At 45.1% G+C, this 27,084-nt stretch overlaps 1 protein-coding gene across 1 annotated transcript in view; it reads left to right on the top strand.

The window, feature by feature from the left end:
• The window catches only part of LOC121543902 (serine/threonine-protein kinase ULK4-like), a 142,450-nt gene that overhangs the window by 85,482 nt on the left and 29,884 nt on the right, over nt 1–27,084 (top strand). Inside the window, 5 exon segments of the mRNA XM_045225985.1 lie at nt 2,082–2,130; nt 8,976–9,081; nt 19,509–19,591; nt 19,594–19,677; nt 21,968–22,066. Coding sequence (XP_045081920.1) covers nt 2,082–2,130; nt 8,976–9,081; nt 19,509–19,591; nt 19,594–19,677; nt 21,968–22,066 — 421 coding nt within the window.

The following is a 27,084-nucleotide window of genomic DNA, read 5'->3' as shown; positions in this document are numbered from 1 at the left end:
GGGAGAGAGAGAAGAGTGGAGGCAGAGAGGGAAGAGGAGAGGGACAGAGGAGAGAGAGAGGAGAGGAGAGGGAGAGAGAGAAGAGTGGAGGGAGAGAGGGAAGAGGAGAGGGGAGAGAGAGAGGAGAGGAGAGGGAGAGAGAGAAGAGTCGAGGGAGAGAGAGAAGAGTGGAGGGAGAGAGAGAAGAGTGGAGGGAGAGAGGAGAGAGTGGAGGGAGAGGAGAGGGAGAGAGAGAAGAGGGAAGGATGGAGGGAGGGAAAGAGGGAAGAGGAGAGGAGAGTGGAGGGAGAGAGGGAAGAGTGGAGGGAGAGGAGAGTGGAGGTAGAGAGAAGAGAGGGAGACAGGGAAGGATGGAGGGAGAGAGGGAAGAGGAGAGGGAGAGTGGAGAGAGAGAGGAGAGAGTGGAGGGAGAGAGGAGAGGGAAGAGTGGAGGGAGGGAAGAGGAGAGGGAGAGAGTGGAGAGGGAAGAGTGGAGGGAGAGAGGGGAGAGAGAGGAGAGAGGAGAGGGAAGGTGGTGCAGATAAGAGGAGATATGGATGGGGGGACAGTTTGTATCTCTTACACAGTATGACTGCTATATAGTACACTGCATACATACAGGTGTAGGATCTTCATTTGATCACTATTTTGTTGCTTAGAATTTTCCTGCACTGCAGGAAATGCAGATGAGCTTCGGGATTTACATAAATTCACCGAAAGCTCACACTAACACACGGTTATATTAACAGTATTGCACTTTTTATGTAGCCTACTTTTGGCCAGCTAATAGCCTTACCACCGATAAAGCAACATTATAGATTAAACGTTCAAATCCTGTTGCTGCAAGATTATTTTGCTGTGACAATTTAGGTCAAATTAGAATCCTACATCTGTAGGCAAACTACTGTAGGCCCCTACAACAAAGTTGATGTGGTTAGTTAGTTAGTATGAAAGCAGATTGGCCTAGTCACTTTTTGTGTTTTCATCTGTATTTCTGACTTCGGTCATGTTTCAGTATTCTCCTTTTTCAGTGTGTTCAGGTTGCCTGCTGACTTCTATGTGACTTTCAACCTCAAGAGGATGTCTCTCTGGCTAATCACAGGCTTTTGTTGTCCCTCTGCGCTTTATTGGGAGATTTAGTCCTAGCAGCAGTGGTATTTATTCTTATCTGGTGTTCTGCACAATGGCCTAGCTGCCTCACATAAAGCTATACTACTTTAGAAACATTTGATGGAATTCTCTTTGGAGGACTGAGGACAACATATATGGAAAACTGGGAAATAAATGTTTCCCAGCTATGCAATACATCATTGTTATGTAAAAACTCCCTCTAATACATTTTCTATGGGTGACCTCTAGTCTTGTTTAAATGTGTCTAGCCTGCCTGCCACAGTGTTTTCTTCCTTTGAGCACTTCTACACACAAGATGTAATTGGTTGTGAATCAAAAGGCTTAATCAATAAGGGAGCTGTGGAGAGTCATTTCCAATAAAGATGTACATTACTCCTGGGTGCCGAGGTGTCAGAAGGCTCCTTTCTCCCAGCCAAAGATTAGTCAGAGGTCCTTTTCTCACATGACTGATCTTAGAGGCGAGGCACGCTGTGGTGCCTTCACACACACACACACACACACACACACACACACACACACACACACACACACACACACACACACACACACACACACACACACACACTGCAATAGTCCCATATGTACAGTAGGCCTCAGATTCAGACGCAACGCATGGACTTTAATGAAGATTAAATGTCTCTCTGTGCTATGAAGGTAGCTAAATGTGCCTCTGTGTGTTTCTCTTTCTCTTTCTATCTCCCCTCTCTCTCGCTTGCTCTCTCTCTCTCTCTTTGTCTCTCTCCCCTCTCTCTCTCTTTTCTATCTCTCTCTCTTCTCTCCCCCTGTCTCTCTCCATCTCTCTCTCTCTCCATCTTTCTATCTCTCTCTTTCTCCCTCTCTCCTCTCTTTCTCTCTCTCCCCCATCTCTCTCTCTCTCTCTCTCTCTCTCTCTCTTCTCTCTCTCTCTCTCTCTCTCTCTCTCTCTCTCTCTCTCCCCTATCTCTCTCACTTTCTCTCTCCCCCCTCCACAGGCTGGTCAGAGACAGCAGAATCCTACCTGTTGTCTTTCAAGTCATGGCGGTAAGTTAAGCCCCACTTAAATACTGCTTTTTCTTCTCTATATTAAAATCATGTGTTCCAGGAAACTGCTTTGGTGTGCGGTTTTATTTATCACTTCTGCTGAAAATATAAGTGGTTTGTCAAATTCCCACCTAAACTCTACTCTGTGTCTGTGCCTCTCTCCGTCTTTCGGATGGCCCGAGGTGTAAAATAGTGTAAAGGAATGTTAGGATGAAAGCCATATTACAAACCACCTTGCTTCCTCCTCCTCCCCCACCCCACCTCCCTTTTTTATCCTCTGTCATGAAAATATATGAGTCCCATTGGGTAGAGAAGACTTTGGGCTATTGGAACATAATTCAAAGGCTGTTATGTGAGGGGAATTCTGCTGGGCCAGACATTCTAGCTCGTTAAAACGCCTCCCATCCACCCCACCGCCTGCCTGCCGGCTTCTCTCTCTCTCTCTGTAATTTCAGTCCGAGCCCATTTTGCACCAGCAGCGCTCATTTGCAAGGGTTCTTTATTGATTTATTATGCAAATGAGTGTGCTGTGCGGTGATGACCCATCACAGTACATTGTGTAATTGAGTGACGGAGGGAGCGGAACAGCCTTTGGAGGGGCTGTGCTTAATGGAGTGAGAATATTAAGTCCCGCCCCCCAGCTCCTACAACAGGTTACATATTCATCAGACCAGAACGCTTATTTCCAGTAAACAGCCAATTCCCCCTTGACCTCGATCCGCCAGTAACTGCTCTGCACTCTTTAATGAACGTATCGCTTGGGTGACTTCTCAGACAAGATGCCACTGCATGTAAGAACAGTTTGAGAAACATCACACAGACGGAATAACTTAGCAGTTAGGTTGATTGTCTTCACATGTTGTGTTGCTTTCCACTTCTCTCTTCTTCTATGTTTTGGAGGTATAGGCCTAACCATGATAGTACCAACTATGACCTATGTAGACGTTCTCACATGTATGTCATCATCACATTTACCTAATATTCTGAATTTGTGATTCAAATAATACATTCTGGAATGCGTTAGAAAAGCCTCCATCCATACAGTTTAACACTATACAATGCAGTGTTACATACGCAGCCATACAGGAAGGAGAGACATTTAGTGTGCATTACCAGCCGATGCAGTCAGTGTCATGCAGGTCAAGCACTTAACCACTGCTCTATCCAATAAAGAACCAGTCTGGACTCTATCACACACTGTAATCCTCTGCTCCTCTCCACCGCTGGAGGGTTTACCATTCATATACTGTCTAGTTCTTATACCCACAGGGCATACACTATGGCCAGTCCATTACAGGCATTACAGATAAACAGTGACAGGATTAAATCAGCTCTTCTCACTCTCACTGTACTGTAGTCACCATGTGTGTAGTGTACCAAATGGCAGCCTATTCCCTATGTAGTGCACTACTTTTGACCTATGGGTCCTGGTCAAAAGTAGCGCACTACAAAGGGAATAGGGTGCGCTTTTGGGACGCAGACCATACCTTTTAACTTTGAACCGCAATGGCTTGCCTTCTCCAATCCAATCCAATGGAAGCTGATATGCGGGTTAGGTTGGGATCGTATCAAATTGCCTTTTTGCGACACAGTTAGTGCAGACTGCAGTAGTAATGGCTGTCCACTTATTTACTTTTAAGGCCAGTTCAGCAGTTTCACGGACTGACATTGATTCAGGCCAGAGACGGCATGAAAGTGGTCCGCGGACGGAGCCGTAATGGACATCACTAATGAGTGTGGCGAGGAAGCCAATGGTGATTGACAGTGGCATTGATTGAGTTTGGTCCAACATCAGCAGACAGATCCTTAAGCAAGTGCTGAGGGAGCTTGACTCTGGTTACAACAAGAGCCCTGAGTGTGTCCCAAATGGCACCCTATTCCCTATATAGGGCACTACTTTTGACCAGAGCCCTTTGGGACGCGACCCTTGACTCTGGTTACAACAAGGGCCCCAAGTAACACTGCTAGGCTCTAGCCTTCCTTCCTTGCTATCCTGAATCTAATGTCTGGAGACTGAAGCTCAAGCCTAGTTTGTTGTTGCTGCTGCAATGGATCATGGTCTTTTACTGATGATCATGATTGATTGTGTTAATGAGAATTCTTGAGAATTGAGACTCCTCAAATGTCTCTATTTTAACAGCTTTGTTTTAAAGGCATGGAAGTAAATGGAGAAAGATGTTCGGTGGAGTGGATCCCCTCACTGTTCAGGATGTCGTTATCTCTCCCTTCCCCTGATTGTAGTGCCTCTGCCCCATGTTCAATTTGATGTCATATGACGGTGTAAATCTAATTGGAAGAAAAGCCATTTTGCTTGTGTGTGGGGGGAAGGTAGATAGGACGGTACAGTCGGTGGACTCTGTATGAGTTTGTGAGCTCTAATAGAATCAGAGGTTTTATACAGCTAGCTCTGATTTCAATGTTGCTGGTGTTTGGAGAATAGGCATGCTCCCCTCTCCCATTCTCATTAACAACAACAGAGAAGAAAAGTCTGCACTGCAACAAATATTGATCTCTAGACCAAATTACAGCTTGAAAAAAAGTCAAATTGCAGACATAAACGCTGCCTTTTGTTGTACTGCAAAGCTGGTTTTCAGAGCTTTGACCCAAAAAGAAAAAACAACAACTTATTTTACACTGTAGGACATACTGAAGGAGAATAATCCTTTTTTAATCAATTTTCCTTGCAGTCGACAGAAATGAATCGACTGCTTGTCCCAACCCCTCCCAAAGACACACACACAGGATTGAAGTTAGTTTAGAAGAGGCAGCCAAGCAGCTAGATAGGAGTTTGAGGTTCTGGGAATGGGTCTGTGATAGTGAGGATCCAGTCTAGTTCCATGTAAACACAGAGAGACATACATTCATTTGAAAACAGAAGGGATTTTTGGTTCAGACTGTGTGAGGCCAGAGGCAGCCAATGGTGTATTTGGGATTGTGATGATGAGATCTGAAGTTAGCATTATAGATGATGAGAGATCAAGCTGCAGGCAGGCAGCACAATTCCATTACACATGTGATAAGATACAGAAATGAGGACATGCTTTTTCGGGAGGCGATAAAAAGTTGTTTTTCTTTGCGTCCTTATTCTTTCAGTAAGTTTCGATCTCCCACTTTTGGATTCAACTCGGTCATCTGTCAGAAATGATCATACGTTTCTCCTCCATGTGTCTCCCCATTCATCCTTATCAAATCAAACCAGCCTTTGTGTTAAACAAGCTGTTTATAGGAAGTAGTGAGTCAATAGTTTGAGCCCATCATGGTTTAGGTCTAGGCCCACACATCATGTATCTCTTCATTAAGGGGTGTTGATACAGTGAGGGAAAAAAGTATTTGATCCCCTGCTGATTTTGTACGTTTGCCCACTGACAAAGAAATGATCAGTCTATAATTTTAATGGTAGGTTTATTTGAACAGTGAGAGACAGAATAACAACAAAAAAATCCAGAAAAACGCATGTCAAAAATGTTATAAACTGATTTGCATTTTAATGAGGGAAATAAGTATTTGACCCCTCTGCTAAACATGACTTAGTACTTGGTGGCAAAACCCTTGTTGGCAATCACAGAGGTCAGACGTTTCTTGTAGTTGGCCACCAGGTTTGCACACATCTCAGGAGGGATTTTGTCCCACTCCTCTTTGCAGATCTTCTCCAAGTCATTAAGGTTTCGAGGCTGACGTTTGGCAACTCGAATCTTCAGCTCCCTCCACAGATTTTCTATGGGATTAAGGTCTGGAGACTGGCTAGGCCACTCCAGGACCTTAATGTGCCTCTTCTTGAACCACTCCTTTGTTGCCTTGGCCGTGTGTTTTGGGTCATTGTCATGCTGGAATACCCATCCACGACCCATTTTCAATGCCCTGGCTGAGGGAAAGAGGTTCTCACCCAAGATTTGACGGTACATGGCCCCGTCCATCGTCCCTTTGATGCGGTGAAGTTGTCCTGTCCCCTTAGCAGAAAAACACCCCCAAAGCATAATGTTTCCACCTCCATGTTTGACGGTAGGGATGGTGTTCTTGGGGTCATAGGCAGCATTCCTCCTCCTCCAAACACGGCGAGTTGAGTTGATGCTAAAAAGCTCAATTTTGGTCTCATCTGACCACAACACTTTCACCCAGTTCTCCTCTGAATCATTCAGATGTTCATTGGCAAACTTCAGACAGGCATGTATATGTGCTTTCTTGAGCAGGGGGACCTTGCGGGCGCTGCAGGATTTCAGTCCTTCACGGCGTAGTGTGTTACCAATTGTTTTCTTGGTGACTATGGTCCCAGCTGCCTTGAGATCATTGACAAGATCCTCCCATGTAGTTCTGGGCTGATTCCTCACTGTTCTCATGATCATTGCAACTCCACGAGGTGAGATCTTGCATGGAGCCCCAGGCCGAGGGAGATTGACAGTTCTTTTGTGTTTCTTCCATTTGCGAATAATCGCACCAACTGTTGTCACCTTCTCACCAAGCTGCTTGGTGATGGTCTTGTAGCCCATTCCAGCCTTGTTTAGGTCTACAATCTTGTCCCTGACATCCTTGGAGAGCTCTTTGGTCTTGGCCATGGTGGAGAGTTTGGAATCTGATTGATTGATTGCTTCTGTGGACAGGTGTCTTATACAGGTAACAAACTGAGATTAGGAGCACTCCCTTTAAGAGTGTGCTCCTAATCTCAGCTCATTACCTGTATAAAAGACACCTGGGAGCCAGAAATCTTTCTGATTGAGAGGGGGTCAAATACTTATTTCCCTCATTAAAATGCAAATCAATTTATAACATTTTTGACATGCGTTTTTCTGGATTTTGTTGTTGTTATTCTGTCTCTCACTGTTCAAATAAACCTACCATTAAAATTATAGACTGATCATTTCTTTGTCAGTGGGCAAACGTACAAAATCAGCAGGGGATCAAATACTTTTTTCCCTCACTGTATATGCATGACCCCTGCTCCTCTAGTGGCCTAGCTGAGAAATCAGGTGGAAAAGCAATGATTCTAGGCCTTGAGATTCCATGGCTAATTCATCCAGGAGACTGAGAATCCCTGAGCTACTGGCTACTCTGTGCTTCTCTCTCTGTTCCTCTCTGCTTTCCTGTAAAACTGTGGAAGCCCCTTAACCAAGCCTCGTCTGGGCCCTAATTATGGCTGAATTGATTTTCTGTGTGTGTGTTTGCCAGTTGTGACTCGTGTGTGTGTGTGTTCACTCTGGCCTAGATCTACGGCCCCAGACATCCTAACCCAGGCCTTCATTTCCTGCCTACTTATTATGTTCCTAATCCCCACTGCACCCTGCTCACCAGATAATTACATTTACATTTACATTTTAGTCATTTAGCAGACGCTCTTATCCAGAGCGACTTACAGTTAGTGAGTGCATACATTTTTCATACTGGCCGCCCGTGGGAATCGAACACACAACCCTGACGTTGCAAGCGCCATGCTCTTCCAACTGAGCTATTACACAACCTTCACCAAGGCTCATCCCCTGCACCCTGCTCACCAGATAATTACATTTACATTTACATTTTAGTCATTTAGCAGACGCTCTTATCCAGAGCGACTTACAGTTAGTGAGTGCATACATTTTTCATACTGGCCGCCCGTGGGAATCGAACACACAACCCTGACGTTGCAAGCGCCATGCTCTTCCAACTGAGCTATTACACAACCTTCACCAAGGCTCATCCCCTGCACCCTGCTCACCAGATAATTACACAACCTTCCCCAATTACACAACCTTCATAATTACACAACCTTCACCAAGTAACCTCCACCTCCCCCATCTCCCTCCTCCCTCTCCCCAACCTCCCCTGCTCCGCCGCTGGCCTTCATCTAGCCCTCAGCTAGGTCCTGAAGACGCTTCCCCTCTCAAAAGTTAAGATGCTAATGACTATTCTTCATTAAAGCTCAGCTATTTCTAATGACTATTCTTCATTAAAGCTCAGCTATTTCTAATGACTATTCTTCATTAAAGCTCAGCTATTTCTAATGACTATTCTTCATTAAAGCTCAGCTATTTCTAATGACTGTTCTTCATTAAAGCTCAGCTATTTCTAATGATTCTTCATTAAAACTCAGCTATTTCTAATGACTATTCTTCATTAAAGCTCAGCTATTTCTAATGACTATTCTTCATTAAAGCTCAGCTATTTCTAATGACTATTCTTCATTAAAGCTCAGCTATTTCTAATGACTGTTCTTTATTAAAGCTCAGCTATTTCTAATGATTCTTCATTAAAGCTCAGCTATTTCTAATGATTCTTCATTAAAGCTCAGCTATTTCTAATGACTATTCTTCATTAAAGCTCAGCTATTTCTAATGACTATTCTTCGTTAAAGCTCAGCTATTTCTAATGACTATTCTTCATTAAAGCTCAGCTATTTCTAATGACTATTCTTCATTAAAGCTCAGCTATTTCTAATGACTATTCTTCGTTAAAGCTCAGCTATTTCTAATGACTATTCTTCATTAAAGCTCAGCTATTTCTTCAGTCATCATCAGATATAGGCTCTTAAGCTGGGACTCTCAGGCACACACAGGTGTATCTAGACACTGTGAAGGAGAAAAGGATAATGTAAGCAGCAGATGATAATGTAGTCAATACAAATGCAGAATGTTAGCTACTGTATGCTTCAGTTTTCAGAATAAGACATGTGCTGTGGGTGCAGGGGCCAGTAGTTGTGAAAACAAGAGTACTGCAGGAGCATTGCTAAGGCAGATTTGCTCAAATCCAGCCCTAAGGCTCTCAATATTTGAGGACTGTCCTGAAAGACTGTGTGCGATCTTAGGTTTTTGCCCTGCCTTTCCCTCGCCCACTATTCATTTCTCCTCTGTGTTTATTCCATGTTGTGTTCTCTCCAGGAGCACCAGGACAATATCCTGGGTGGAACCATGCAGAACGCCATGGCTCTCCTCAGCAACCTGACTGGACAGAAGGACGTGGACCTACAACCCTTCTACCAACAAGGTATGGTGCACTGCCTCACACAAATGAATGTATTGTACTGTATCTAGGCCTAACAGTTTCCGCCCCATTTACAAATAACATTGTGCACAAGTCATGTGGTCCCGTGTGGCTCAGTTGGTAGAGCATGGCGCTCGCAACGCCTGGGTTGTGGGTTCAATTCCCACGGACCAGTACGAAAATGTATGCACTCACTACTGTAAGTCGCTCTGCATAAGATCGTCTGCTTAATGACTAAAATGCCAATGTAAAGTGAGGACTCGGTGACTGACATAAATTAATGTCTTTGATGGGTTAATACAACACTGTGCTGTAATAGTGTTTCCATCATTTACAAAGACTATCATACACAGGTACAAAACAGCCTGTATTGATTCCTCTCCTGTGTTTTCAATTACTGGAGTGTGTTTCCATGCCATTCACGGCACCCCTTTGCCTTCGGCTCAGACCGCTTATTTCATTGGGATCCTGTGGTGCCTTAAGCCGTGTGTGTCTGTGTGGTGTGTGTGTGGTGTGGTGTGGTGTGGTATGTGTGTGTGCGTGTGGGTGGTGTATGGGTGGTGTGTGTGTGGTGTGGGTGGTGGGTGTGTGTGTTTCATGTTAGCGTAGCAGGCAAGCTTTTGGTCTCCCAGCAGCAGCTTAGGGGGAAGGGTGAAGGCCTCTCCTCTTCCTCCTCCACTCTGTCCATCATAAGGCTGGACTGTGTGTCCTGTTGTGGTACTCCTATCAGTTCATCTCCTCCCTGTCCGTCCACAGACAGCCTGCACCCGCACGTCTGCCTCTCTCTCTCTCTCACTCTCTCTTTTTCTCTCTCTACTCTCAGCATTCACTCATCTGATACAATCAGCCCAGCTGCTGAGCAGCCGTTTGTCTGCCTCCTTTACCCGACCCGCTCGGCGCTCCTGCCTTGGCATGTTTTGTTTCTCTGCCATCGCTTTTCAATGCCCAGCTGGCTGCCCACTGCAAAAACCAGGCGCTCCATAACACTAAATGATTGAATAACAGATTCATTTTGCTATGGCTGTACTGTGTTGACAGTTCTCAGTAGCTAGTCGGCCCAGTCTCTCTGTTAGCCCGTTAGCACCCCACTCTATCTCTCTCCCACCGCCGAGCGGCATGGAGCTGAGAGAGGCTGTCCTGTCCACCCTGTCGTGGTTCTGCATGAGCTCAGGGAGGAATCATAGATTCACAGCCAGGCTTCACATTCAACATGCTCCTCCTAGGAGAAGGCAGGGGCACCTTGCAGATAGCAGACCTAATGAAATGCTCCTCCTAGGAGAAGGCAGGGGCACCTTGCAGATAGCAGACCTAATGAAATGTGCCCCCTCTCTCCCTGTGACACTCCACTTGAGATAGTGGGCCTTACTGTTCAAACACTCTCAGCCTCTCAGACACGAGCCACGTAGGTCTAATGTTATGCTACCACTGAGGAGGAGCTGTCTCAGGGAGGGAGGGCCAAGAGACCAGAGGTGGTAGAACAGAGTACTGATGCGAGCTTCGACTGGAAACTAGTGAAGTGTGCGGAGGAGCGGGGTGACATGCGAGAACTTTGGAAGGTTTAACACCAGACGGGCTGCAGCGTTCTGGATAAGTTGCAGGGGTTTATGACACAAGCGGGGAGCCCAGCCAACAGAGAGTTACAGTAGTCTAGACGGGAGATGACAAGTGCCTGGATTAGGACCTGCGCCGCTTCCTGTGTGATGAAAGGTTGTACTCTACGGATGTTGTAGAGCATGAACCTGCTGGAGCGAGTCACTGATTTGATGTTTGCAGAGAACTACAGGGTGTTGTCCAGGGTCACGCCAAGGTTCTTTGCACTCTGGGAGGGTGACACTGTGGAGTTGTCAACCGTGATGGAGAGGTCTTGGAGCAGGCAGGCCTTCCCTGGGAGGAAGAGCAGCTCTGTCTTGTCGGTGTTGGGCTGACATCCAAGCTGAGATGTCTGCCAGGCATGCAGAGATGCGTGCCGCCACCTGGGTGTCAGAAGGGGGGGAGAAGAGTAGTTGAGTGTCATCTGCATAGCAATGATAGGAGAGACCATGTGCAGATATGATGGAGCCGAGTGTAGACTGGCAGAGAGATGCTGCTAACAGATGCTGCTACTTAATCATGGCTATGGAGAATATTCAATAAAAATACGTTATACATTGGTACAGTAAATTAGCTCACTCACATTATATTAGAGGAAGAGGAAGATGGCGGTGCGTGAGCTGTTAAGTTATTAGGTGAGTGAGAGGATTATCAGTACAGAACAAACCTTTGTTTTGGCCCCACTTATACTGACTGGATGCTTCTGCTGCATAGCGACAATGTTGAATTGTTAGTCATTATATTACTGTATAGCAGCACAACATGTAGCACCTGCTCAGTGGAGAATGTATTCAGAATGTGATGGAAATGAATTAGCTGTTAGTTACGGGAGAGTCTACTCTGCAGCTGCGGTGGAGTTTTGGAGGCGAGTCAAACCGTGTCTGCATGTTGCGTCATGCTGGAGCGCGGGCCGGGGTCCTGTGAATTATAGCTGTGAGTGTCAGAAAGCTTTCAGGTCCCTGGCTGTAATTGCTACCCAGCAGAACAGGAAAGAGGAACTCCCTCAGTCTGTCAACAAAAGTTCCTCTCCCTGCCCCTCCCCCTACCTCCCCCTGTCAACCAATAGAAATACCACTTCCACTCCGGGGCTCGCTCGTCCTGTCGTTCCTCCTTTGCCCTTCTCATTACAGGAGGGTCACTTGCAAGTGACTTTATGAAGTCAGCATCATTATGCACAAATCAGGTCCTTTTTTCAGGAATGTGTTGACCCAGCACTAAATATAACCCTGGTAATTAGTGCTATCTCTAGCAGCTCTCCTCACTCTGTCTCCGTCTCTGGCTGAGTGCTAGTGGCCCACTCCAGATCAGGCTCACGAAAACGCAGGCAGGGGAAAACTGGCATAATTGGCTTCTTTTAAGAGAGACACAGAGAGACGGAGGGAGAGTAGACGAACACGGCAGGGTGTGTGTGAGAGTGTGAGAGTGTGAGAGAGAGAGTGTGAGAGAGAGAGAGAGAGAGAGAGAGAGAGAGAGAGAGAGAGAGAGAGTGAGTGAGTGGATGAGAAGAGGTTTTATAATTGGCCAGTGTGGAGATAAGGAACCCCTGGGAGTGCTGTGTAGCACCGTGCGGAGCCATGTAGGAGGAAGTAGAGGAGTAGCACAACAGCCAGTCTGCTTGTTGGGTTTTTATACACTGAGTGTCTTTCCATGACATATACTAACCAGGTGAATCCAGGTGAAAGCTATGATCCCTTATTGACGTCACTTGTTAAATCCACTTCAATCAGTGTAGATGAAGGGGAGGAGACGAGTTAAAGGAGGATTTTTAAGCCTTGAGACAATTGAGACATGGATTGTGTATGTGTGCCATTCAGAGGATGAATGAGCAAGACAAAATATTTAAGTGCCTTTGAACGGGGTATGGTAGTAGGTGCCAGATGCACCGGTTTGAGTTTGTAAAGAACTGCAACGCTGCTGGGTTTTTCACGCTCAACAGTTTCCCATACAGTGGGGAAATTTTTTATTTAGTCAGCCACCAATTGTGCATGTTCTCCCACTTAAAAAGATGAGAGAGGCCTGTAATTTTCATCATAGGTACACGTCAACTATGACAGACAAATTGAGATTTTTTTTCTCCAGAAAATCACATTGTAGGATTTTTTATGAATTTATTTGCAAATTATGGTGGAAAATAAGGATTTGTTCACCTACTAACAAGCAAGATTTCTGGCTCTCACAGACCTGTAACTTCTTCTTTAAGAGGCTCCTCTGTCCTCCACTCGTTACCTGTATTAATGGCACCTGTTTGAACTTGTTATCAGTATAAAAGACACCTGTCCACAACCTCAAACAGTCACACTCCAAACTCCACTATGGCCAAGACCAAAGAGCTGTCAAAGGACACCAGAAACAAAATTGTAGACCTGCACCAGGCTGGGAAGACTGAATCTGCAATAGGTAAGCAGCTTGGTTTGAAGAAATCAACTGTGGGAGCAATTATTAGGAAATGGAAGACATACAAGACCACTGATAATCTCCCTCGATCTGGGGCTCCACGCAAGATCTCACCCCGTGGGGTCAAAATGATCACAAGAACGGTGAGCAAAAATCCCAGAACCACACGGGGGGACCTAGTGAATGACCTGCAGAGAGCTGGGACCAAAGTAACAAAGCCTACCATCAGTAACACACTACGCCGCCAGGGACTCAAATCCTGCAGTGCCAGACGTGTTCCCCTGCTTAAGCCAGTACATGTCCAGGCCCGTCTGAAGTTTGCTAGAGTGCATTTGGATGATCCAGAAGAGGATTGGGAGAATGTCATATGGTCAGATGAAACCAAAATAGAACTTTTTTGGTCAAAACTCAACTCAGTCGTGTTTGGAGGACAAAGAATGCTGAGTTGCATCCAAAGAACACCATACCTACTGTGAAGCATGGGGGTGGAAACATCATGCTTTGGGGCTGTTTTTCTGCAAAGGGACCAGGACGACTGATCCGTGTAAAGGAAAGAATGAATGGGGCCATGTATCGTGAGATTTTGAGTGAAAACCTCCTTCCATCAGCAAGGGCATTGAAGATGAAACGTGGCTGGGTCTTTCAGCATGACAATGATCCCAAACACACCGCCCGGGCAACGAAGGAGTGGCTTCGTAAGAAGCATTTCAAGGTCCTGGAGTGGCCTAGCCAGTCTCCAGATCTCAACCCCATAGAAAATCTTTGGAGGGAGTTGAAAATCCGTGTTGCCCAGCGACAGCCCCAAAACATCACTGCTCTAGAGGAGATCTGCATGGAGGAATGGGCCAAAATACCAGCAACAGTGTGTGAAAACCTTGTGAAGACTTTCAGAAAACGTTTGACCTGTGTCATTGCCAACAAAGGGTATATAACAAAGTATTGAGAAACTTTTGTTATTGACCAAATACTTATTTTCCACCATAATTTGCAAATAAATTCATTAAAAATCCTACAATGTGATTTTATGGATTTTTTTTCTCAATTTGTCTGTCATAGTTGACGTGTACCTATGATGAAAATTACAGGCCTCTCTCATCTTTTATGTGGGAGAACTTGCACAATTGGTGGCTGACTAAATACTTTTTTTCCCAACTGTATGTATCAAGAATGGTCCACCACCCAAAGGACATCCAGCCTACTTGACACAACTGTGGGAAGCATTGGAGTCAACATGGGCCAGCATCCCTGTGAAACGCTTTCGACACCTTGTAGGAGTCCACGCCCCGACGAATTGAGGCTGTTCTGAAGGCAAAAGAGGGTGCAACTCAATATTAGGAAGGTGTTCCTAATGTTTTGTACACTCAGTGTATATTGTATACAGTGTACGAATGAAGTATCTGTTTCTCTGAGGGGTTTATTCAGACATACAGTCATTTAATTGTCGCGAGCCACTCATCCTATTCCGTTTCACTGCAGCAACTGAAGCTTTCTGTTGAGATCTGGATAGCTTCCCTGAACTGTAAAGGACAATGTCCCGCCTGTCTGCCTTTCTGCCTGGTGTTTAGGCCATTCACCACAGTAATTATATTGTCCGTGGCAAGGCATTGTGGAGATATTCATGAGTTATCTTCAGAAATGCAGAGCAAGAGAGAGCGAAACTTTGACAAATATCTCCTTCCAAAAAGCCTGGAGTGGTAAACACAGATAAACAGTATTGCTGCCTCAGGTCATCACACAGTCACAACACAACACTTCCAGAAGAACCTTGTCGTTCATGGAGAGGCTTGAATATAGCCACACACACACACGTACTCTACCCACACACAGACCTTTTTCCAGCAAGCCCTTGATTCTCCAGTACGGCCTTTGTGTGTTTCTCAGCAGGCAGGCAGGCAGACAGATAGACAGACAGGCAAACAGACAGACAGGCGGACAGGAAGACAGGCAGACAAACAGACAGGCAGACGGACAGGCAAACAGACAGACAGGCGGACAAGAAGACAGACACAGACAGAAAGACAAGCAGACAAACAGACAGACAGGCAGGCAGGCAGGCAGAAGGGTTGTTGTCAGGTGCCCTCATTAGCATGGTTATAACCCCTCCCATTTCCAGGTAAAAGACACTCTTATTAAAGAAGAGTCTTCCTAAAGGGAGAGGAGCCCCTTCAGGAGACAACACTGAAGACTGCAGTGAAGCTCCTGGCTTTGCTCTGCCATAATAAAGGCCTGGCTACGTCCCTACTGGACCAGATAGCTGAAGACCAAAGCTCAAAGCAACAACTATTGAATTCAGTAGGAGTCCAGTGTACCTCCTTACACACATAATTATAGGTAGTATGTTATGTCAGAGGATTGGTAACAGCTGAGTGTTGCCTGTACTCTCATGAATATGCCTCCTGTGTGCATTTTTGATTTGTTGTTGTTGTTGTTTATTCTGATGGCCGACCTGGCGGCAGGTTTATCGTAGTGTGTTTATTGATTTAGCATTAGAGGTTTCCATGTGGTCAGTACTTAAAACAAGACATAGTAGAGGAACAGCTGCCAATAGTTTGTATTATTCATCATCAGAATGGTTCTCCACAGCACATTAGATATAATATAATAATAATAATATGCCACTTAGCAGACGCTTTTATCCAAAGCGACTTACAGTCATCATGGACTCAGCTCTCGCTGGCCCTCTCTCTTTCAGTCTGTACAGTGAGGGAAAAAAGTATTTGATCCCCTGCTGATTTTGTACGTTTGCCCACTGACAAAGACATGATCAGTCTATAATTTGAATGGTAGGTTTATTTGAACAGTGAGAGACAGAATAACAACAAAAAAATCCTGAAAAACGCATGTCAAAAATGTTATAAATGTATTTGCATTTTAATGAGGGAAATAAGTATTTGACCCCTCTGCAAAACATGACTTAGTACTTGGTGGCAAAACCCTTGTTGGCAATCACAGAGGTCAGACGTTTCTTGTAGTTGGCCACCAGGTTTGCACACATCTCAGGAGGGATTTTGTTCCACTCCTCTTTGCAGATCTTCTCCAAGTCATTAAGATTTCGAGGATGACGTTTGGCAACTCGAACCTTCAGCTCCCTCCACAGATTTTCTATGGGATTAAGGTCTGGAGACTGGCTAGGCCACTCCAGGACCTTAATGTGCTTCTTCTTGAGCCACTCCTTTGTTGCCTTGGCCGTGTGTTTTGGGTCATTGTCATGCTGGAATACCCATCCACGACCCATTTTCAATGCCCTGGCTGAGGGAAGGAGTTTCTCACCCAAGATTTGACGGTACATGGCCCCGTCCATCGTCCCTTTGATGCGGTGAAGTTGTCCTGTCCCCTTAGCAGAAAAACACCCCCAAAGCATAATGTTTCCACCTCCATGTTGGACGATGGGGATGGTGTTCTTGGGGTCATAGGCAGCTTTCCTCCTCCTCCAAACACGGTGAGTTGAGTTGATGCCAAAGAGCTCGATTTTGGTCTCATCTGACCACAACACTTTCACCCAGTTCTCCTCTGAATCATTCAGATGTTCACTGGCAAACTTCAGATGGCCCTGTATATGTGCTTTCTTGAGCAGGGGGACCTTGCGGGCGCTGCAGGATTTCAGTCCTTCACGGCATAGTGTGTTACCAATTGTTTTCTTGGTGACTATGGTCCCAGCTGCCTTGAGATCATTGACAAGATCCTCCCATGTAGTTCTGGACTGATTCCTCACCATTCTCATGATCATTGCAACTCCACGAGGTGAGATCTTGCATGGAGCCCCAGGCCGAGGGAGATTGACAGTTCTTTTGTGTTTCTTCCATTTGCGAATAATCACACCAACTGTTGTCACCTTCTCACCAAGCTGCTTGGCGATGGTCTTGTAGCCCATTACAGCATTGTGTAGGTCTACAATCTTGTCCCTGACATCCTTAGAGAGCTCTTTGATCTTGGCCATGGTGGAGAGTTTGGAATCTGATTGATTGATTGCTTCTGTGGACAGGTGTCTTATACAGGTAACAAACTGAGATTAGGAGCACTCCCTTTAAGAGTGTGCTCCTAATCTCAGGTCGTTACCTGTATAAAAGACACCTGGGAGCCAGAAATCTTTCTGATTGAGAGGGGGTCAAATACTTATTTCCCTCATTAAAATGCAAATCAATTTATAATATTTTTTGACATGCGTTTTTCTGGATTTTTTTGTTGTTATTCTGTCTCTCACTGTTCAAATAAACCTACCATTAAAATTATAGACTGATCATTTCTTTGTCAGTGGGCAAACGTACAAAATCAGCAGGGGATCAAATACTTTTTTCCCTCACTGTATGACTTTCTCTGTTTCTCTCTCTCTCTCTCTCGCTCTCCCCCCTCTAGTCCCCTCTCACTCACTCTCCCCTGCTCTCTCTCCCCTGCTCTCTCTCTCCCCTGCCCTCTCTCTCCCCTGCCCTCTCCTCCCCTGCTCTCTCTCTCTCCCCTGCTCTCTCTCTCTCCCCTGCTCTGCTCTCTCTCTCCCCTGCTCTCTCTCTCCCCTGCTCTCTCTCTCTCCCCTGCTCTCTCTCTCCTCTGCTCTCTCTCTCTCCCCTGCCCTCTCCTCCCCTGCTCTCTCTCTCCCCTGCTCTCTCTCTCTCCCCTGCCCTTTCTCTCCCCTGCTCTCTCTCTCCCCTGCTCTCTCTCTCTCCCCTGCCCTCTCTCTCCCCTGCCCTCTCTCTCCCCTGCCCTCTCCTCCCCTGCTCTCTCTCTCTCCCCTGCTCTCTCTCTCTCCCCTGCTCTCTCTCTCCCCTGCTCTCTCTCTCTCCCCTGCCCTTTCTCTCCCCTGCTCTCTCTCTCCCCTGCTCTCTCTCTTCCCTGCTCTCTCTCTCCCCTGCCCTCTCTCCCTTTCGTTCTATCTCTCTCTCCCCTGCTCTCTCTTCTCTCTCTCTCTCCCCCCTGCTCTCTCTCTCCCGTGCCCTCTCTCCCTTTCGTTTTATCTCTCTCTCCCTCTCCCTCTCTCTCTTCTCTACTCCTTTCATCATTTCCTCTGAAGCAGCACTAATACAGCCATTCTACTGGAGCCAGTTTGTTGAGCAATCAGACATGCCAATATCTGCCCAACATTGAGTTCATTTTTCTGAGGCAAATCTACTCTGAATATACTTAAGCCCAGTTCTTTTCTGAGGATTTTTGTACCACCCTTCACATTTTTTTTTATATAAAACGTACTGGGAGTTTTTTTGACTGCATGGTTTATTGTTGTCAGGTGATTTTTGTCAAGGTGAAATCTGCTGGCTCATTGTATTCCAGATGACACATAATGATGTATCATATTATCACCATCATGCTCCCTTGGTAGGTGTATCTATCGATTCAAAGCTGGATGGTTCCACTGAAAGAGTCAGGTGTTTCATGTGGAGAGAGCGTTGCTCTCAGATGGCGGCCCAGGGGTCAACTACCTGCCGTGATCTGGGGTGACCGGTCAGACAGAGAAGAGCGCTCTTGAGAAACTATCTGAAAAGTTTATTCTGTCTTTAAAGACGAAGCAGATTATTCATACACTCTTAATATTTCAACAAGGCATGACAAATAAAGCACTAGACAGGAGAAGACAAAGGTTTTGTGTCAACGGAAAGAGATGATATCTTTCTGTAGTAATTGGGATGGAGGAGAAGTATGATTTGTAACTCAGTGATGTAACTGTATTATAGAAGCAGAATGTCTGGACGAGCATCCTCCATGTGCAAAAACCATCCGGTCTACATTTACATTTCCTGTCATTATTAGTCTATTTTCTAGCATAATTTTGCACTAAGTGGCAGCATCTTGAGGTTTATATATTATATAATATCCTGTATAGGTCATAGTGGAGGAAGGATCCCATCAGGGCCTGTCCTTCTCTCAAGGCCTGAAACTGGTTCATGTACTTCATCAAGAAAAGTGCAACATCACTTTAAGTAGAGTGAGTAATATTGAGGCCTTGTAAAACACCAGTTTTTACTTTAAAACTCTGTGTGCTGGAGCCATGGCTTCTTGGTATTTATGACCTCTGGGACCAGCTTAAGCCTCTTGTTTGCATCCTAAATGGCACCCTATTCCCATTGGGCTCTAAAGTAGTGCACTATGTAGGGAGTAGGATGCTATTTGGGACACAGACCTTGTTTCATCCTCTTCATCCTGTGTGTGTTGTGTTTTATTCAGGTCTGGTCATCCTTCATCCTGTGTGTGTTGTGTTTTATTCAGGTCTGGTCATCCTTCATCCTGTGTGTGTTGTGTTTTATTCAGGTCTGGTCATCCTTCATCCTGTGTGTGTTGTGTTTTATTCAGGTCTGGTCATCCTTCATCCTGTGTGTGTTGTGTTTTATTCAGGTCTGGTCATCCTTCATCCTGTGTGTGTTGTGTTTTATTCAGGTCTGGTCATCCTTCATCCTGTGTGTGTTGTGTTTTATTCAGGTCTGGTCATATTTCATCCTGTGTGTGTGTTGTGTTTTATTCAGGTCTGGTGGAGGTGGTCTGCAGTGTTTTCAGCGAGGCAGCTGTCCTGTACGTGGAGAGAGAGAGGAGAGGCCTGAGAGGATGAGTAGCCATGTCCTCCTGTTGTCTCTACTGGACACTCTGCACAATGTACTGAAGAGCACATCCAGCGTGGTGCGCCTTGCACTCCAGGTATGCTAAACGTACAGTATCTAGGGCTGCACAATTACTCCAATTCACATCGAAATCCCAATATTGACATGTGCAGTATCCATATCGCAAGAAATCCGTATCGCATGCAATACTTTGAAGAGCCACTCAGCCGTGTGTAACGTCCGTTTTTATCATTTACTCCGTTTATCGTCTCTCTCCCTCTCTCTTTTGTGGCTGCTTCCCACATACCAAGCCCCGCCCCCTGTCACTCAAGCAGCACAGCTCCTTCTCCTCCCTGTTAGATTCATTCTAAGTTTGCATGCTGCTCTGTTAGGTCATTGCAGTCGACAGATTGTTCCTAACAAGAACGATGCTGCTTTTCACTTTGCTTCTTAATATAAATCATTCTATTTCTATGATTCCAACAGTTCACCCAAGTGTTTTGATGTATATCGCTAGTCAAATCGCAATATTTGGTAAGAAAATTGCAATTGGATTTTTGGCCCATATCGTGCAACCCTACCTGTATCCATAATCTCTTTTAGAACAGGCTGGTGAATGGGGGTTAAGTGTGTGTGTGTGTGTGTGTGTGCACACGTGCGTGTGCTGGTGGAGAGGTTGAGTGTGTGAATGAAAGGCAATATCCACCTATCACATCTAGGTGACTCACAGTGAGGAAGTAGCTATATTTATGTATATTTGCCTCGTCTCAACTTCCAGTAGGATGAGCACTAAGCAGAAAATACATCCCATTGAACTTCATCTTTTAGACACTGAGGATCCACAAGGTCCCCCACCCGAGGGACGCTCCATTGTCTCCCACTGGCCCTCATTAGCTTTAGTTGTCCTCTACAGAGCCTCCCTCCACTTCCTGACATACATATTTATGCTGCCCGGACATTGGGAGAGGAGAGGGAGAATAACATAATGGAAATCAATTCTCTCACTGGAATGAAAAAATGCAAAGCTCATTAAAAGGGCTTCTGCACAAACCAAATTCATTTAGGTAATAATGATAAGGAAGGAAGAATACGCGGCCAGTGTCTTCTTCGTCTTCAAGTTCTCTCTCTCTCTCTCTCTCTCTCTCTCTCTCTCTCTCTCTCTCTCTCTCTCTCTCTCTCTCTCTCTCTCTCTCTCTCTCTCTCTCTCTCTCTCTCTCTCTCTCTCTCTCTCTCTCTCTTTCTCCCTCGCTCTCTCTCTTTCTCTCTTTCTCCCTCGCTCTCTCTCTCTCTCTTTCTCCCTCGCTCTCTCTCTCTCTCTTTCTCCCTCGCTCTCTCTCTCACTCTTTCTCTCTCTCTCAGATTCACTCAGAATTAATATTTTAAATGGATGAGGAAGTTAATCGAGAAAGTTCTACATGCTTCGCAATTAAGCAAAAGAAGAGCTGAAAAAAGTATAGCATGGAATAATAATCACATTAACTGCAGACAGCCAATCTTCCTTCCCAAAGTTTTGTGCTGACAGAAAAAACCTGCTTAAATAAGCCAGCAGTCCCTCAGAAGGAGAGAGAGAGGAGAGGAGAGGAGAGGAAGAGGAAGAGGAGAGAGAAACCAAAAGAGAACCAGACGGAGAGCGTCTCTTTCAGTCTAACCTACCAACCAGCAGAATGAGTCTGGGGGGAAAACAGAAGTTTGGAAATTACTTGTTTGGTCGTTCTGCATCTATTTCCGTCCACCAAAGGGAACTGACAATTTGTCATAGAAATGATATCTACCTCCCAGAAGGTGCTGTTAATGACTGCTACTAAGGCCAGTCATTTGTTTTAAAGGAGATTTGAACATTTGAATATGTCAAGGACCAGTAATACTGTTCTACTGTTCTAGCCTAAATAACACTGCTACAGCTGTCCAACAGGGCTAGTTTTACTGTTCTACCCAAGACAATACTTTCACTGGGTTCATCTCAGACCTCAGCCATTATTTAGCAGATGTGATGAAACCTAGCTCAACACAGTGCTGCCTGTGTGTGTGCGTGTCTGTCTGTCCGCCCGTCCGTCCATCTGTCTGTCTGTCTGTCTGTCTGTCTGTCTGTCTCAACACCCTTCACTCATCTCTCTGTTCTGCCTCTTTCCTACAGTATTGATTTCTCATTTTCTTTACTGGTGGGACGAAAACAATAACACAGTATTGTTGTCAATCAACAGTTCTGATCTCTCTCTCTCTCTGTGTGTGTGTGTGTGTGTGTGTGTGTGTGTGTGTGTGTGTGTGTGTGTGTGTGTGTGTGTGTGTGTGTGTGTGTGTGTGTGTGTCTGTGTCTGTGTCTGTGTCTGTGTCTGTGTCTGTGTGTGTGTGTGTGTGTGTGTGTGTGTGTGTGTGTGTGCCTCCTACAGGCACAGAGAGCTGAGTCCCAGGGAGAGACCCAGGCTGCAGAGGAACTCCTGCTCATCAACAAACCTCTGACAGAACTCACCTTCCTGCTCATTCAGATAGTAAGACATGGTGTCTACCTGTCTGTCTGCCTACCTGTCTGTCTGTCTGTCTGTCTACCTGTCTGTATATCTGTCTGCCTACCTGTCTGTCTGTCTGTCTGTCTGTCTACCTGTATGTCTGCCTGTCTACCTGTACCTGTCTGTCTGTCTGCCTGCTTGTTAGTACTGTATGTGTGGTTATTACCATTTAACAAACAGTACAGTGTATTTATAAAAGATATCCAATGATGGAGGATACTTATAAAACTTCATTGAAAAGTGCTGGAGATCAAGGGGTTTGGAAGAGAGTGCTAGCCACTGCCAGGTAAATGCTGGTCCATCTTTGAGAATATTATTCACCATGACCCAAATAGGTTAGTAAATAATAATGATCTATTCCCAGATATTGTTGATGTGATTTATCCATTTCCATTCTAATTGAGTGTAGCTGGTCTTATGATAAAACTTAAAATAGTCAGCTTAAAATAATTCATTCAAAACATTCAAATATTAAATAACATTTTCATTGTCAGTCATGCCTTTTGACAAAGCCCCTGAAAACTTGACTTGTTGCTGATACAACATCATAAACTGAGTGGATTCTGAATGCATCATCAATAATGGACAACCCATTGTGATTGAATGGTTTCTGCTAGTTCTGTGATATGAGAATCTATAGAAATAGATGATGGAAGCTCCAGAGAAAGATGGTGCCTGCGTTTTAAAATGAAGAGTTTGGGTTATTGGGTAGATATTGCGTTACATACTTAATTGTATTATTAGCCCCATCATTCCACTGTGAAATAGGCTTCAAAAATATATATAAACATTTTGGATTTTCGACGTCCTTCGTATTCCTCAAAATTATTTCTCATTCACTGCTAACTTTGGCCTTGAGGTTAGGAGAAGGTAACTCAATTTCATAAAGTACCAGGGGCTTGAATGATTGACGACTTCCAGTTTTAGGACAAGTTGTATCTGTTGGGCATGGTAGCACCACACTCCTACACACACACACACACACACACACACACACACGCACACACACAAAGCAAAGAGTACACACACACACACACACACAGAGTACACACGCACACACACAAAGCAAAGAGTACACACACACACACACACACACAGAGAGAGTACACACACACACACACACAAAGCAAAGAGTACACACACACACAGAGAGTATACACACACCATATTGCCTCCCCCCTAGAGTACCTCTGGTCCACCATACTCTCGGTTGGTATTTCTGAGCAAGTGAACTGAGTGAACACACACACACACATAGGAACACTCTGCGAGCCTCCCCTCTGGCCATGTAAATCACACAGATGGCATAGGAGAACAGACCCACTGGGAGGGCCTTTTAAACGCTTTACGCCAGCATGCCCCGTGGTGCTGCATGGAGCCCACTCTGTGTTTACCCATGGCCACAGACACACACACAGACAGCCTGTACCCAGGCCCATGCTTTATCCACCTCCATAGCCCCGGCCCTCAGCCCCAGCCTCAGCCCCAGCCAAGCTGTCCCTCTGAGCCGCAGGGGAGTGACTCAACCTACCAACCCCCTGCCTGCCTGGCTGGCTGGCTGCACCCACCCACCAACCACCACCACCACCACCACTCCGTACACCAGCAGCCCAGACTGCTAGCCTTGTGTCAACATATTTCTGCATAGAAACAGTGAGCTGAGAGAGAGCATGACAAAGTGCCTGCCTGGAAGTCAGCGGCCTGCAGTTGAACCACACTCAACCTCTCAGTCTGAACAGCCTTCTGTTTGACTGGGGCTTTGTTTGTTTGTTTGTTTGTGTGTGTGTGAGTGTGTGCGTGCGTGTGTGTGTGCGTGTGCGTGTGTGTGCGTGTGCGTGTGTGTAAGGTTGTGTATTGCCTGAAGAGCTGCTGAACAGAGTGTGTCACAACAGGGTCTGAAACACAAACCTGCTCTCTCGGTGACCTGCACTTGTGGTCTGTCACAAACAGATTGCTCACTAAAAACAGCAATGACTTGGAAGGAGACAGCCAAAGCTCTGATCAGTGTTATACTGCTGATATAACCCTGCCTCTTTTTACAGAGATAGCAATGGATTTTATGGGAATGTATGCAAATGCATACAATTTTGCATGAGCTGCCAAACTCTGTGCCTGATCATATGCAATTTTACTGCGGCTGTAAATTAACATTTGCTCCGCATAATGAAGAATGTTCATGCATACAGTGGGGGAAAAAAGTATTTAGTCAGCCACCAATTGTGCAAGTTCTCCCACTTAAAAAGATGAGAGAGGCCTGTAATTTTCATCATAGGTACACGTCAACTATGACAGACAAAATGAGAATTTTTTTTCCAGAAAATCTGATTGTAGGATTTTTAATGAATTTATTTGCAAATTATGGTGGAAAATAAGTATTTGGTCAATAACAAAAGTTTCTCAATACTTTGTTATATACCCTTTGTTGGCAATGACACAGGTCAAACGTTTTCTGTAAGTCTTCACAAGGTTTTCACACACTGTTGCTGGTATTTTGGCCCATTCCTCCATGCAGATCTCCTCTAGAGTAGTGATGTTTTGGGGCTGTCGCTGGGCAACACGGACTTTCAACTCCCTCCAAAGATTTTCTATGGGGTTGAGATCTGGAGACTGGCTAGGCCACTCCAGGACCTTGAAATGCTTCTTACGAAGCCACTCCTTCGTTGCCCGGGCGGTGTGTTTGGGATCATTGTCATGCTGAAAGACCCAGCCACGTTTCATCTTCAATGCCCTTGCTGATGGAAGGAGGTTTTCACTCAAAATCTCACAATACATGGCCCCATTCATTCTTTCCTTTACACGGATCAGTCGTCCTGGTCCCTTTGCAGAAAAACAGCCCCAAAGCATGATGTTTCCACCCCCATGCTTCACAGTAGGTATGGTGTTCTTTGGATGCAACTCAGCATTCTTTGTCCTCCAAACACGACGAGTTGAGTTTTGACCAAAAAGTTCTATTTTGGTTTCATCTGACCATATGACATTCTCCCAATCCTCTTCTGGATCATCCAAATGCACTCTAGCAAACTTCAGACGGGCCTGGACATGTACTGGCTTAAACAGGGGGACACGTCTGGCACTGCAGGATTTGAGTCCCTGGCGGCGTAGTGTGTTACTGATGGTAGGCTTTGTTACTTTGGTCCCAGCTCTCTGCAGGTCATTCACTAGGTCCCCCCGTGTGGTTCTGGGATTTTTGCTCACCGTTCTTGTGATCATTTTGAACCCACGGGGTGAGATCTTGCGTGGAGCCCCAGATCGAGGGAGATTATCAGTGGTCTTGTATGTCTTCCATTTCCTAATAATTGCTCCCACAGTTGATTTCTTCAAACCAAGCTGCTTACCTATTGCAGATTCAGTCTTCCCAGCCTGGTGCAGGTCTACAATTTTGTTTCTGGTGTCCTTTGACAGCTCTTTGGTCTTGGCCATAGTGGAGTTTGGAGTGTGACTGTTTGAGGTTGTGGACAGGTGTCTTTTATACTGATAACAAGTTCAAACAGGTGCCATTAATACAGGTAACGAGTGGAGGAAAGAGGAGCCTCTTAAAGAAGAAGTTACAGGTCTGTGAGAGCCAGCAATCTTGCTTGTTTGTAGGTGACCAAATACTTATTTTCCACCATAATTTGCAAATAAATTCATTAAAAATCCTACAATGTGATTTTCTGGAGAAAAAAAAACTCAATTTGTCTGTCATAGTTGACGTGTACCTATGATTAAAATTACAGGCCTCTCTCATCTTTTTAAGTGGGAGAACTTGCACAATTGGTGGCTGACTAAATACATTTTTTCCCCACTGTAAATATAGCCCTTCACCAGCACAGTGCATCAAGAAGACGTACAGTGGGGAGAACAAGTATTTGATACACTGCCGATTTTGCAGGTTTTCCTACTTACAAAGCATGTAGAGGTCTGTCATTTTTATCATAGGTACACTTCAACTGTGAGAGACGGAATCTAAAACAAAAATCCAGAAAATCACATTGTATGATTTTTAAGTAATTAATTTGCATTTTATTGCGTGACATAAGTATTTGATCACCTACCAACCAGTAAGAATTCCGGCTCTCACAGACCTGTTAGTTTTTCTTTAAGAAGCCCTCCTGTTCTCCACTCATTACCTGTCTTAACTGCACCTGTTTGAACTCGTTACCTGTATAAAAGACACCTGTCCACACACTCAATCTGTAATTGCAAACAAAGGTTTCTGTACCTGTCACGCTCGTTTATAAACGGGACGGACCAAGGCGCAGCGTAATATGCATACATGTTTATTATATTACTGAATAAACACCACGACAAAACAACAAACGAAACGTGAAGTCCAAGGTAGACAAACAACATACCTCACACGGAACAAGATCCCACAACTAACAGGTGCCAAAAGGCTGCCTAAGTATGGTTCCCAATCAGAGACAACGAGCAACAGCTGCCTCTGATTGGGAACCACACAGGCCAACATAGATCTATACATACTAGATCTAACCATAGACAATAAACATAGCACAACACGACACAGAAAATACACACCCTGACTCAACAAATACAAGTCCTCAGAGTCAGGGCGTGACAGTACCAAATATTAAGTTCTGCTTTTCTGATGTATCAAATACTTATGTCATTAAATAAAAAGCAAATGAATTACTTAAAAATCATACAATGTGATTTTCTGGATTTTTGTTTTAGATTCCGTCTCTCACAGTTGAAGTGTACCTATGATAACAATTACAGACCTCTACATGCTTTGTAAGTAGGAAAACCTGCAAAATCGGCAGTGTATCAAATACTTGTTCTCCCCACTGTATGTGTTTTGAGGCAGTGAGAGGCCTTATTGAACACATGTTGAATGTAGACTTCAACAACACAGGCTGGTGTCCTAGTAAATACACCTCAGGCTCCCTCTCAATGTTACTTACTGACAAAGAACTGGAGTATGGCTGGGGAGAGTTTGTGTGTCTGTGTGTCTGTGTGTCTGTGTGTCTGTGTGTCTGTGTGTCTGTGTGTCTGTCTGT

Source organism: Coregonus clupeaformis, chromosome 17 (genome assembly GCF_020615455.1).
Source record: "Coregonus clupeaformis isolate EN_2021a chromosome 17, ASM2061545v1, whole genome shotgun sequence".
Taxonomy (NCBI): Eukaryota; Metazoa; Chordata; class Actinopteri; order Salmoniformes; family Salmonidae; genus Coregonus; species Coregonus clupeaformis.
This window is presented reverse-complemented; position numbering and strand designations above follow the sequence as displayed.